Source organism: Somniosus microcephalus, chromosome 1, assembly GCF_052327205.1.
Source record: "Somniosus microcephalus isolate GS21.2 chromosome 1, FLI_Smic_1.0, whole genome shotgun sequence".
Classification (NCBI taxonomy): Eukaryota; Metazoa; Chordata; class Chondrichthyes; order Squaliformes; family Somniosidae; genus Somniosus; species Somniosus microcephalus.
The window spans coordinates 6,692,993-6,706,735 of record NC_140987.1 but is presented as its reverse complement, the minus strand read 5'-3'; the positions used below and the strand labels follow the sequence as shown (position 1 = coordinate 6,706,735).

At 45.2% G+C, this 13,743-nt stretch overlaps 1 protein-coding gene across 1 annotated transcript in view; it reads left to right on the top strand.

Moving 5' to 3' along the window:
• Window positions 1-13,743, top strand: part of LOC147123908 (coiled-coil domain-containing protein 152-like) — a 352,349-nt gene that overhangs the window by 240,196 nt on the left and 98,410 nt on the right. The window contains exons 6-7 of the mRNA XM_085964314.1: window positions 9,786-9,888; window positions 10,163-10,290. Of these exons, the coding sequence (XP_085820440.1) occupies window positions 9,786-9,888; window positions 10,163-10,290 (231 nt within the window). The remainder of the gene's footprint in view (window positions 1-9,785; window positions 9,889-10,162; window positions 10,291-13,743) is intronic.

Sequence of the window (13,743 nt, the reverse complement as noted above, 5' to 3'; positions counted from 1 at the left end):
CAGGCGATTGCGCCTGCGCGGGAAAACTGAAGAGGAGCCGCTGGGGTCACAGACTGGGGAACTGCGCCTGCGCGAACCCAGTGTTGGAAACCTCTCCCCTCAGGTGCGCGACTGCGCCTGCGCAGGCAGCCTCTTCAAAGGGCGGCTCCTCCCTGGAGCCCCCCAAGCAATTTTCTGTGAATGAACTCGCAGCAGCCTGCAGATTTCTACTCTCAGGCTGCTGTTTCTCTGTTTCTGAACTAGCTAATTGATTCAAATTTAAACTTTGGCCAAAGCTTAGGTCCCACTGGGGCGGGGAAGTGTCCCCATTGGTGGGCCGGACAACTTTTCCCTTGAAACAAGCCACAGTGCCTGTCTTTACAGCCTGTGAACTTGAACTTGTATGGTCAGATTTATACAATTTACATTGGTTGGCGTGGAACCACTTTGTGCACCGGGGTAGTTTTACTGCATAGACCATGGGGCTGGTCCTATCAACTATACTATAGGGTCCCATGTAGAGTGGCTCTAAACTTCCCACCCGGGCATAGTTTCTTATCACTGGGTCTCCTATCTCCCACTGGTGGATCCTGCTAGGCTCGAGCAGCAGCCGGTTATTCCGATGCTGCTTCCCCATGCTGTCTGCTGCCTGCTTGGGGTTGACTTTAAACCCCTTTCTCTCCAGTCATTGTGGGGAGGCAGAGGTGGGCGAGGGGGCTGCAGCACCACTGATGGCTGCTACCTTTTCCTGATTGGCCCTGAGGAAAGATTTTATCGCCTCCATGATGGACTCGACTGTATCGGGAGGAGTTTCTGTCTCTGCCTTCTGAGTTGGGGCTGCGGGGGTCCTGGCTTTATTGTCTCTCCCAGGCTTTTTACAATCCCTGTGCCAGTGGCCATCCTCCCTGCACCTGTAACAAGTGACTTTGTTCTGGGAGGGACGGCTCCCCTCCTGGCGCCACTCTTTCTTGTGTTGAGCCCCAGGTTTAACCTCGTGGACCTTACCCTTTTGCTGGGGGGTCCCACTATTCCTACCATTCCTATATGCAACCGTGAGCTGCCGGATTACAGTCTCTTCGGTTGCTAGGGGGTCTCGGTGGTCAAACCAAGTATCGGCCTTTGCTTTTATCTGGGGCAGGCAATTCGACACCAGGCAACGAAGCCATTGGGTCTGCTGCCACTGGTTCAGGTGTCCCCTATTTTGTCCCCCTGTACACACGCTGTTGTAGACTGGCCACAGCCTATCTGCAAATGCCTGTGGGGTCTCCCCTTCCTTCTGCAGTGTTTCCCCTATGCGATCGAACGGACTGCCGTTGTTCGCACCCATGGCTTCCAGTATTTCCTCCTTTAGGTCCTCAAAACCCTTCTGCCCTCTCTTAGCCTCGTCTGAAAGGGTCTGATAGAGCTTACTATCTACAGAGAAAAGCAACATTTTGGCTTTCTCTTCGTCATCACAGCCGTTAACACAGGCTGCCTGTTCTATCCCTTGGAAGTGCACTGAGGGGTCTCCCTTTTCGGAGAGCAGGGGAATATGTTTCACCAGGCCTCTGAGCTGTTGGGTATCATAGGGTACCAGATAGGTATGCTGAACAGCCCCATGGTCATTATCATTCACGGGCGGACCGTACCTCCGTTGTCGGAGGGGGTACACTGGTCCTGGTCCCTGCCTGCCTAGCGGGACCTGCTGGCGTTCTCCTACCACCCCATTGTCCACCCATTCTTGCTGCCAGAGCTCCTCAAAACTCGGAGCTGTGGGCTGCAGCCTTGGGATCTCTAATTCCCTAGCCAGCTCTGTTCTGGGTGCTGCCTGTGGGGCGGTTTGATTTGGGCTATTGGTACTGTCCGACGGACTTCCCTTCGGACTTATGAGACATACCATCCCTTTAGTCCTTAATAACTCCATACCCAAACTCTCTATCTTTCTGTTACATGGGGTATGATCTGCTCCACTAAACCTTTGGTCGCAGGCCAGCTTATAAGCTGCCTTTACCTCCCTAACCATTTCCTCCTGCTCTGTTATTTCTGAGGTGAGGCGGGCATTCTCTTCCCACAGTCTCATCTCGTTACTCTTAGCTTCTGTAATTTGGCACTTTAGGAACTCTATCTTGTGCCTCGCGTGGCTTTTGCCCTCGCTAGCTTCTTGGGTGAGGTGTGCGTTTTCCTCCTGTAGCATCATCTCACTGTCCCTAGCCTCTGTGACTTTCTGCACAAGGTGCTCTATCTCTGCCTGGCATTTCGTGACCTCTAGTGTGAGGCGTGCATTTTCTTCCCGCACTCTCATCCCACTATCTCTGGCCTCATTCACCTCTCTTATGAGGCGTTCTACCTCCGCCTGGCATTTTCCAAACTCTGACTCCCGATTCTTGGCCTCTATAACCTCCTCCCGCACCCTCATCTCACCCTTCTTAACCCAGCCACCTATACCATAATAGGTCAGCTTACACGCTGCCGCTAACTACTGCAGGGCTACCCACAGACTAAAAGCAAGAAAAGCAAGAGCTGATGCTTTCTCCAGATCCAGACCACTTATCATATCAAAAACTGCCTCCAGTCCTGCCGCGGTCGTCAATTTGTAGGGGGCATCCTTTACCTGGTTTACGGCAATTTACCTTCCTTTACCTGGTTTACGGTAATTTACCTGGTCAGGCAGCCTTTTTGCCACTGCACTGTGACCAATTCCAATCAGCGGTTTTGAATCGCTAAACCACCCCTTCCAGTTCTGACTGGAGGAACTTATAATTAATGATATATTAAAACGGACAAATGGTCTGGATGCAAGAAAGTCAAATTTTATTAAAACTAAGAAACTACACCACACGATCAAAGTAATCACGGTAAAATTGCTTAAATGGGGAGGAAAAACGGACACAACGAGGGAAATCGACTAAAATACAATTCTAATGAAATCCCCACTTTACTCCCACCCCTAAGCCTATCCTAAGTCACCTTGTGGAAGGCCAGAAAAATATATGCTCACCACTGCAATGCCAGCTCCGTGTCCCACGAGATCTTCACTGCCCTGAAGTAAAGAAACACCCCAGTGTTTTAAAAGTAAACTGCTGGTGTTTTACTTCTTCAGACAGACTCCACGCTGTAGAGGGCACACGGAGGCAAGCCAGAGAGAGAGAGATGCCCCTGAGAAGCTATTTCTTATACCCCAATTTTGGGGCCGAAATGTTCCCGCCTAGATCCGGAAGTTTCTGGGCTAAAACAAAAGGGCTCCAACTGTCCCCATTGTCCAGTAATGGGTGATTCAAACCCATTCAATTTTAAACTGTTCCTTTTCTCAGTTTGAGTGTCTCTTTTCAAATGTCTGTGCTGAGCCTTCGAACCATCTCCATTCACCCTGATGGGTTTTGAATGGAGTTGTATTACTATGTAAACAGAAACCCATTATCTTGTGGTCACTGAAACCGCAGTCAAGTGGTTTAATCCCTTGTGCAAACATCCTTGTAGCAGTTTCTGTAAACAAATCGATTGTCTCTGCAGGGAGGGAACTCCCCTTTGATTGACAGATTTGACTGCCATCTTAGATCCTCCCCTTTTCACAGACATATACGAGCTGCTTCCAAGTCCTTTGTCCTTGGCTATGCTTTCTGACGGCCATTTTTATCCCTGGGTAATTTAAACCGTTCGAAACTCAAGAGTACATCCTTTAATAAAATGTACAATCTTAAAATGTGCGATTTTCACAAAGTTCCCTGATTCCAGTGTCCAAGCGCTGCCCAGCCCACGAGCTTTTAATGCAGCCTTTTTCTGCGGTTCTGGGTATGTTTTAAAACATTGTCCAACCCAGAGACAATTTAAATCACACAAGTCTTCATCCATGTGGTGATTATTCTTTATGTTTAGTAAGAAGTATTGTGATTGGTTGTTTGTTTCCTGCCTTGGGATATATGCTGTAATCTCATTGGTAGTTGATGTCATGTGATTTGTGGTGGCCATCTTAAATTCAGTTCTTTCCAGCCTTTAGTTGGGACTGGGTGTTGAAAGATGTGCTACAGGATTTTTAAGTTAATAAAGCCTAGATTAGAAAGGCAAATCTACTCTTTATCTCAATTTATTAACTTTATGTCAGAATGGAGCGATATCTTCAACCAGAACGATTCAATGCTGACCCTAATTCTGCAGGAGTGGATGATAAATGGAAACACTGGTATTGTACATTTAAAAACTTTTTGGGCGTGTTGGATCAAGAGTCTCTAAATAAGCTGAATATGCTGATCAACTACATTGCTCCGGATGTGTATAAGTATATTTTGGACTGTTAAACTTACGAAGTGGCTATTTCTACATTGGAAAAGATTTTTGTTAAACCAAAGAATGAGGTATTTGCACGTCACCTTCTATCTGCCTGTAGGCAGCAGGTGGGAGAATCTTTGGATACTTATTTACAAGCACTTCGGTGCCTTAGTGTTAACTGTAATTATAAGGCCGTGACGGCTGAAGAATATAAGGAAGAATCGGTACGGGATGCTTTTATTAATGGATGACTGTCTAGATCAATTCGTCAGCGATTGTTAGAAAATAAGACTTTGGATCTTAAGAGTGCTTTTGAGCAAGCTTCTACATTGGATGTGGCTCAGAGAAGTTCGGATTCTTATGCTCTTTTTAATCAGCCTGTGACTGTGGTTTCAGCAGTTCCGGATGAAAAGGAATTAGGTGGACTTAATAGGAGTGGTTTACTAGATTCTGAAACAGTTTCTACTTCAGTGGCTGTTGCCTTTAGGATTCAGAAGTGTTATTTTTGTGGGAACGTCTGGCACCCTCGTCTGAAGTGTCCTGCTCGGGAGGCTGTGTGTAGTAAATGCGGCAAGAGAGGTCATTACGCACGTGTGTGTAAATCATCAGGTTCAATTACCTCCTCTGTGACTATTCAGCCTTTAGATAGGGCGTTTATTGCATCAATTTCTGCTGCATTTGCTCATGGCCTAAACAAAGCTATAGTTACGGCCCAAGTTAATGGGTTGGAAGTGAAGGCCCTTATAGATACGGGCAGTACCGAGAGTTTTATAAGTCTTCAGTTTGCAAAGGAGAAGCATTTGAAAATTTCGCCTGTTTCCTATCAGGTGTGTATGGCTCAGACGACTCTCACTTCACAAGTAGCTGGTTGTTGCCTTGTGAAATTGATTCTTCTAGGTAATACGTATACTGATATACGCCTATCTGTTTTGCCTAATCTCTGTGCGGATATTTTGATTGGTCATGATGTGCTTCAGTTACACGAGTCTCTCAGTCTTTCATTTGGAGGGACTAAGCCACCTTTATCTATTTGTGGATTAACCTCTTTATCCATTTCTCCATTATCACTTTTTTCCAATTTGATGCCGGATTGTAAGCCAATTGCTACCAAGTCAAGAAGGTATAGCAGTCAGGATAGAGAATTTATTAATTCTGAAGTTCAACGTCTCTTATTGGAAGGAATCATTGAACCTAGTTGTTCGCCTTGGCGGGCACAGGTAGTTGTCACGACTAACGAGAGACATAAGAAACGAATGGTGATAGACTATTCCCAAACTATTAATAGGTATACTCAATTAGATGCGTACCCTTTGCCTAAGATTGATGAGCTTATCAATAAAGTATCTCAGTATAAGGTTTTTAGCACTATTGACCTAAAGAGTGCTTATCATCAGATTCCTATTGTTAAGAAGGATCAACCATATACGGCCTTTGAGGCTGGTGGAAAGCTGTATCAGTTTTGCCGAATACCATTTGGTGTTACTAATGGTGTTGCTTGTTTTCAACGGGCAATGGATGCTTTTATAAGTGATAACTCTCTCTCTGACACCTTTTCATACTTAGATGACATCACGGTGTGTGGCAAATCAAGGGTGGAGCATGATTCTAATTTAGAAAGATTCCTTCAAGCTGCGGAAAAAGTTGGTTTAACTTTCAATAAAGAGAAGTGTATCTTTTCGACCACTGAGGTAAATCTACTGGGGTACATTATCTCGGGAAACAAGATTAAACCAGACCCAGAACGTCTGCGACCATTGATTGATTTACCTTGTCCTACTAATTCTAAGGCTTTGCAACGAGTTGTTGGACTGTTTTCTTACTATTCTAATTGGATTGCAAATTTTTCACAGAAGATCCGGCCTCTTATTCGGGTTACGACATATCCTCTATCATGGGAGGCCAGGACGTGTTTTGATCATTTTAAAAAGGATATCCTTGGAGCAGTTGTGCATTCTATTGATGAGCAGGTTCCTTTTGTGATTGAGACGGACGCTTCTGATTTTGCAATTGGGGCTACTCTGAACCAAAATGGAAGACCTGTGGCCTTTTTCTCACGTACCTTGAACAATAGTGAAAAAAGGCATTCTTCAATAGAGAAAGAGGCGTATGCAATAGTAGAAGCGTTGCGTAAATGGAGACATTATTTATTGGGGCGACATTTTACGTTGGTAACTGATCAAAAGTCTGTGTCCTTTATGTTTGATGTCAAACATTTTGGAAAGATTAAGAATGATAATATAATGAGGTGGAGGATTGAGTTGGCATGTTACCATTTTGATATAGTTTATCGTCCGGGGAAGGATAATGTTACTGCTGATGCGCTGTCGAGGGCTTATTGTTCTGTGATTCACGGAGATACGCTTATTAATCTTCACAATGCCTTATGCCATCCTGGAGTTACGAGGATGATACACTTCGTACGCAGTAAGAATTTGCCCTTTTCAGTTGAAGACGTCAAGCGGATGACTTCATCATGTTCTATCTGTGCTCGGTGTAAACCGAATTTCTTTAAGCCTCAATGAGCTCATCTTATAAAGGCTACTTCTCCTTTTGAACGTTTGAGCGTCGATTTTAAGGGGCCTCTTCCTTCAACTACTCAAAACCGATATATATTTACTGTTGTGGATGAGTTTTCAAGGTTCCCTTTTGCTTTTCCTTGCGCAGATGTATCAGCTGCTACAGTTATCAAATGTCTGACTCAACTTTTTGTCATCTTTGGGATGCCTGCGTATATCCATTCGGATCAGGGAAGTTCTTTTATGTCTTCCCAGTTGAAGGAATACCTTCAGAGTCGGGGAATTTCTACTAGCAGAACTACCCCGTATAATCCCCAGGGTAATGGACAGTGCGAACGATACAATGGGGTCATCTGGAAGGCAGTTATGTTGGCTTTGACATCCCGGAACCTTAAGAATACACAATGGGAAATGGTACTGCCTGATGCCCTGCATTCCATTAGATCATTGCTTTCAACGGCTACTAATGTGACCCCCCATGAAAGGCTCTTTAACTATCCGCGGAGATCTACTATGGGATATTCGGTACCTTCATGGCTTACTATGCAGGGACCTGTGCTGCTTCGACGCCATGTTAGATTGTCAAAATATGATCCTTTAGTGGAGGAGGTGGAGCTGTTGGAGGCAAATTCCCAATATGCTCATATTCGATTCCAAGATGGGAAAGAAAGTACCGTTTCAATTAAAGACTTGGCTCCTTGTGGTGGCCAGCCCTCTTCTGAGGATATTAACAATAGTCATGATTCAGATAATGTGGATGCTGTTACAGATACTACAAATATTTCCAATCCGACTGCAGATAATTATACTTCTATTAGTCAGCCCTCGAGGGATGTTCATGACCGTCCCAGTTTACCTCCTGATGGGATTTCTAATCCGGAAACCGTTGAAAATCGGGATATGGATAGCCTTCCTGCAGAAGATACTTCTGTGTCTCCTGGTGTGGGAGAGCAAGGAATTTCACCAAGGTTAAGAAGGTCGACACGAACAAGATATCCGGTCGACCGATTGAAAATGGACTTTTAAATTGATGGTAACGTTTTAAAATTGTTGAAATATTATATTGTATTGTTTTAGTTGAGAGATACTTAATACTTATGTGCAATGTTACTATTTGTTGTTGCTCACTTAGTATTGTGTCATGTTGAATAGTTTTATTTTGCCTGTGCATAGTTTTAGTTGTAAATAATTAATTATAAATTGTAAAGGTTATTTAGGTTGGAGTATATTTTAAAAGGAGGGGTGAATGTGGTGATTATTCTTTATGTTTAGTAAGAAGTATTGTGATTGGTTGTTTGTTTCCTGCCTTGGGATAGATGCTGTAATCTCATTGGTAGTTGATGTCATGTGATTTGTGGTGGCCATCTTAAATTCAGTTCTTTCCAGCCTTTAGTTGGGACTGGGTGTTGAAAGATGTGCTACAGGATTTTTAAGTTAATAAAGCCTAGATTAGAAAGGCAAATCTACTCTTTATTTCAGTCCACGATGTGGATTAATATTTCCCGATCTTCGGGGGCTGAAGGGATTTTGCGAACCCCTGCATTGGACACCCAGGTCTCGTTGCACTTCCCCTTCTCCCAATCTATTGCCATTCAGATAATAATCTGCCTTCCTGTTTTTGACACCATTTTGAATGGGCCGTGCATCCCCTTAAAGGAACCGTGCACAGAAAAAAAGAAAGGGAACATTGCCGTGCAACACGGTGTTTCAGGCAGTGCGCTCAGCAGGAGGCCGAAGGTCGGGTCCAAACGGCCTGTGCTGCATGATCAGGAAATCGCAATTTATGAAACTGAAGTGAAATGTTTCTGGTTGTGTTTCTCATGTTTTATAGGTTGACAGAGATAAATCAAAGCCTAAAAATAAACCAAGCTGTCAGATTTTAAACAATGCAGCCTGCAGTTTAGCTGAAATCTACGTTGAATTCAACTGTTGACACTCTCAAATGTTTAGCCGGCTAATTTGTCAAGCGCAATTATTAATCAAAAAAAGTTATCATAAGTGCAATTTGGGTGGAATCATTCTAGCAGTTTGAGGTTCCAAATACTTGAAGATATGAAAACTCACGCTACTGGTGTCATCAAATTCCTGATTACACCATCCAGTGCAAACAACGGCAAATTATTTGAAACAGTGATCAGTGAGGAATGCAGACCTGTCACGGAGCCTGGGTTCAGCGGGGCTGCACATATTCTGCATAGTTATTGAAGACTGAGAGATCTATGGATCTCCTCCACTTTTTCCTGGCAATGGCTGCACGCACGGGCACGCTTTGGAGAGGGCGTTAAAAGGAACGGTGACATCCAAAATCGGTCAGTGCCCGTCAATTCGGCGTTGCGTTGCGATTGACGTCACGCTCTTGATTTGAGGAAAATATTCTTGCCATAGAAGGAGTGCAGCGAAGATTCACCAGGCTGACACCTGGGATGGCAGGAATGACGTATGAGGAGAGATTGGGGCGATTGGGCTTATACTCACTGGAGTTTAGAAGAATGAGAAGGGATCTCATTGAAACTTATACAATTCTAACAGGACTAGACAGACTAGATGCAGGAAGGATGTTCCCGATGGCGGGGGAGTCCAGAACATGGGGTCACAGTCTAAGGATAAGGGGTAAGCCATTTAGGACAGAGATGAGGAGGAATTTCTTCACCCAGAGAGTGGTGAACCTGTGGAATTCTCTACCACAGAAGGCAGTGGAGGCCAATTCATTAAATATATTCAAGAAGGAGTTAGATATATTTCTTAAGGCTAAAAGGGATCAAGGGATATGGGGAGAAGGCAGGGACAGGGTACTGAATTTGGATGATCAGCCATGATCTCATTGAATGGCGGAGCAAGCTTGAGGGGCCAAATGGCCTACTCCTGCTCCTATCTTCTGTGTTTCTATGTTTGATCATTAAAATATTTGAGGCAAGCGCATGCAATGGCAGCGCTGCCAACCTGCCCAATAAGTGAGGAGGCCGCCATTTTATCTTCAAAACCGGCCTTAACGGCTGACGCTAAAGGTCCCAATTTCTAGGCCATAGTCTCATCAAAGTATGTTTGCAGGAGCACAAAGGACATGTTGAGAAGCTGCTGTTAGAGTTGAAAACAATGGAACAGGAGCACAAGGTGGAGCATGCGGAGGTTCAGCAAGACCTGAGCAGGAAATGTAAGTACTTTGTCAGCATACTGTTGTCAGTAGACAGAAAGGTCAGGGTTTTCTACTTCTGCGATCGTCAGCCCACAGCTTTCTCCCCGTTCAGAGCATCTGTAACCAGTCGCCTTAACACTCATCGGATGTAATCCTCTGGAGGCCATATGGGATAAGATTAACGATCACTTCGAAAGATATGGGTTAATTAAAGACAGCCAGCATTGATATTTACGTTTCATTTTCTAATGCTGCTTTTGCTGTATTAATATTTGGTTGAATTATTTGCCAGTTGAAATAAAGGAGGCAGAGCTCAACGGAATTATTGACAAAAAGGAAACAGAGATTCGACTACTGAAGAGACAGATATGTTCTCAGGAGAGGGAGAAGCAAAGTGAGATCATCAAGTTGCAGATGGAGGTAAGGACAGGGTTATTGTTAGTCATTACGTAAAAGGGAGGATTAAGCCAGCATTTGAAGGAGAGGGGGCCGGAAACATAGAAGATAGGAGCAGGAGTAGGCCATTTGGCCCCTCGAGCCTGCTCCGCCATTCAATGTGATCATGGCTGATCATCCAAATTCAGTACCCTGTCCCTGCCTTCTCCCCATACCCCTGGATCCCTTTAGCTTTAAGAAATTTATCCAACTCCTTCTTGAATATATTTAATGAATTGGCCTCAACTGCCTTTTGTGGTAGAGAATTCCACAGGTTCACCACTCTCTGGGTGAAGAAATTCCTCCTCATCTCTGTCCTAAATGGCTTACCCCTTACCTTTCAGGCTTCCCTAATGGCTTAATCAGTAAAGATAGCGAGTAACTGAGCCATATCAATTAGAAAGCCCCTCAGCGACATCATCTGTAAACACAGCCTCAGTTTCCACATGCACGCTGACGACACCCGGCTCTACCTCACCACCACCTCTCTCGACCCCTCCACGGTCTCTGATTTGTCGCACTGCTAGTGCTGGATGAGCAGAAATATCCTCCAGCTAAATATTGGGAAGAGCGAAGCCATGTCTTCGTTCCCCGCCACAAACTCCTTTCCCTTGCCACCGACTCCATCCTTTTCCCTGGCAACTGTCCGAGGCTGAACCAGACCATTCGCAACCTTGGTGTCGTATTTGACCCCGAGATGAGCTTCCGGCCACATATCCACTCCATCACCAAGACCGCCTACTTTCCTTCCATCTCTGTAACATCGCCCGACTCCGCCCCTGCCTCAGTTGAAACCCCGCTCTTTTAAACCTACCTCTTTGTCCAAGCTTTTGGTCACCTGTCCTAATATCTCCTTATGTGGCTCGGTGTCAAATTTTGTTTGATAATCGCTCCTGTGAAGTGCCTTGGGATGTTTTACTATGTTAAAGGTGCTATATAAATACAAGTAGTTGTTGTTGTTGATCTGTGCCAAGTTAGCTTACTGCAGCCAGGGTGGCAGTAGACTTTCTACAATTAGCAACAGTGCCCTGGGCTAGTGAAGGGAACATCAGTCAGGGTTCCTGACGTAATAAAACTCACTACACACTTGGTTTGAGTATAAAGCAAGGCTTTAATCAACTTGTTTCAGAACATGGAGGTCTAGTTGTACTTTACTAGTTCCTTGTCTTACAAAATGTCCCTGACAAGCTGGGGCCGACGCCCGAGTATTTATACTCCTTGGACGGCGCCACCAGCTGGCCGTCCAGCGTTATTTCACGAGCAGTTTCTCGATGAATGATGAGATTTATAACAGTTCCCACAGCTGATTGTCATTCCATAGCCAGTGCTGAAAATGGTGATACAACTGGTGGGGCTCGGCTGTTACACCCCTCACCGTTGAATAGTCTGACTGTATTCCTTACCTAGGCTCACACATGAAGAGCGGGTACTCAGGTTAGGTTCTGGCATGTGTCTGGCATTTGTGCAACCATAGCCCAGCAAGGGTGGGGAGGAATATCAGGCCCAATATCTCCTGTATAATAAATGGGCTGTCTTCAGCACAAATGGTGAATTTCCTGTATAAATTTTACGCCACGGGTTCATTTCAAGCAGCCACAGGGCATCTATGCAATATCAGCTCGGGTGCCTTCCAGACTGGTATTCAGCAGCTAATCAACACACTTTTTCGGAGAGCTGGGGAATTCATCCAGTTTGCCACGACAGCAAGACAGCAGCATGATAGGGCCATGCAGTTTATTCACGTCTTTTTAAAATGAATTCTCGGGATGTGGCTGGGTACTCTGTGATGAATGGCTCACCTCCTGCCCTGTCAAACCCTCTGTACCATCTACAAGTCAAGAAGACGGTGATGGAATAGTCACTACTAGTCAGCTACAGCAAATCCCAAGAAACTCAACTCCATCCAGGACAGAGCAATTTGCTTGAATGGCACCACTTCCACTGAACTCAATAAATTAATGGAAGGAAAATTGGGCAGGTACCTTTCCAGGTGTGTGCTCTCACCCACCTGAGTTTATGATATTTGCTGCACCTAGACGATCCAGCACACTTGTGCACATATTCAGGAAACTCTCCCCTAATATTCACAACTCCATCACAAGTGGAATGTGGCTGCATGCGTGCTATCCACAGAATGCACTGCATTAACTTACCAGGATAATTTAAACAGCACGTGCACGTACCTCCCCTGCAACCTCTACCCACAAGAAGGACAAGAGCAGGGAACACATCAGCTCCAATGGTGTTCCAGCCCAAGTCACATACGATCCTGACGTGGACATATATCGCTGCTCTTTCATTGTCTCTGGCTCAGGATTTGGAATTTGTTGCCTAACACCATTGTGAGAGCACCATCAACACAGGGAATGCAGCATTTCAAAAAGAAGGCTCACCAGCTTCACAGGGCAGCTCGGCACAGGCAATACATAGATCCTTGTCACTTTTGGACACATGCCAGAAATAAGTGGAAATAAATCCTGATATTAATTCCTGGCGCATGCCACGATCATGCTATTAGTAAGTTTGGTGACTTATGCAGTCTTTAATGAGCTTAAATTTCCATAATCAAGCAAAAATTACCTAATTAAAGCACTTAAAATTCATCATTTATGCAATATGCAAGTGTTCATATTTAAAAAAATTAAGCCACAAAAATGGTTTGAGAAATTTCTTAAATATGGACAATAGAGAAACTGTTCCCATTGGCGGAAGGGTCGAGAACCAGAGGACACAGATTTAAGATGATTGGCAAAAGAATCAAAGACGACATGAGGAAAATATTTTTTATGCGGCGAGTGGTTAGGATCTGGAATGTACTGCCTGAAAGGGTGGTGGAGGCAGATTCAATCACGGCTTTCAAAAGGGAATTGGATAAATACTCGAAGGAAAAAAATTTGCAGGGCTACGGGGAAAGGGCGGGGGAGTGGGACTAGCTGAAGTGTTCTTGCAGAGAGCTGGCACAGGCTCGACGGGCTGAATGGCCTCCTTCTGTGCTTTTTAAAAAATTTGTTCTTGGGATGTGTGCGTCGCTGGCAAGGCCAGCATTTATTGCCCCTCCCTAGTTGCCCTTGAGAAGGTGGTGGTGAGCCGCCTTCTTGAACCGCTGCAGTCCGTGTGGGGAAGGTGCTCCCACAGTGCTGTTAGGGAGGGAGTTCCAGGATGTTGACACAACGACGATGAAGGATCGACGATATGCTTCCAAGTCAGGATGGCGTGTGACTTGGAGGGGAACTTGGAGGTGGTGGTGTTCCCATGCGCCTGCTGCCCTTGTCCTTCTAGGTGGTAGAGGTCGCGGGTTTGGGAGGTGCTGCCGAAGAAGCCTTGGCGAGTTGCTGCAGTGCATCTTGTAGATGGTACACACTGTAGGCACGGTGCGCCATGGTGGAGGGAGTGAATGTTTAAGGTGGTGGATGGAGTGCCAATCAAACAGGCTGCTTT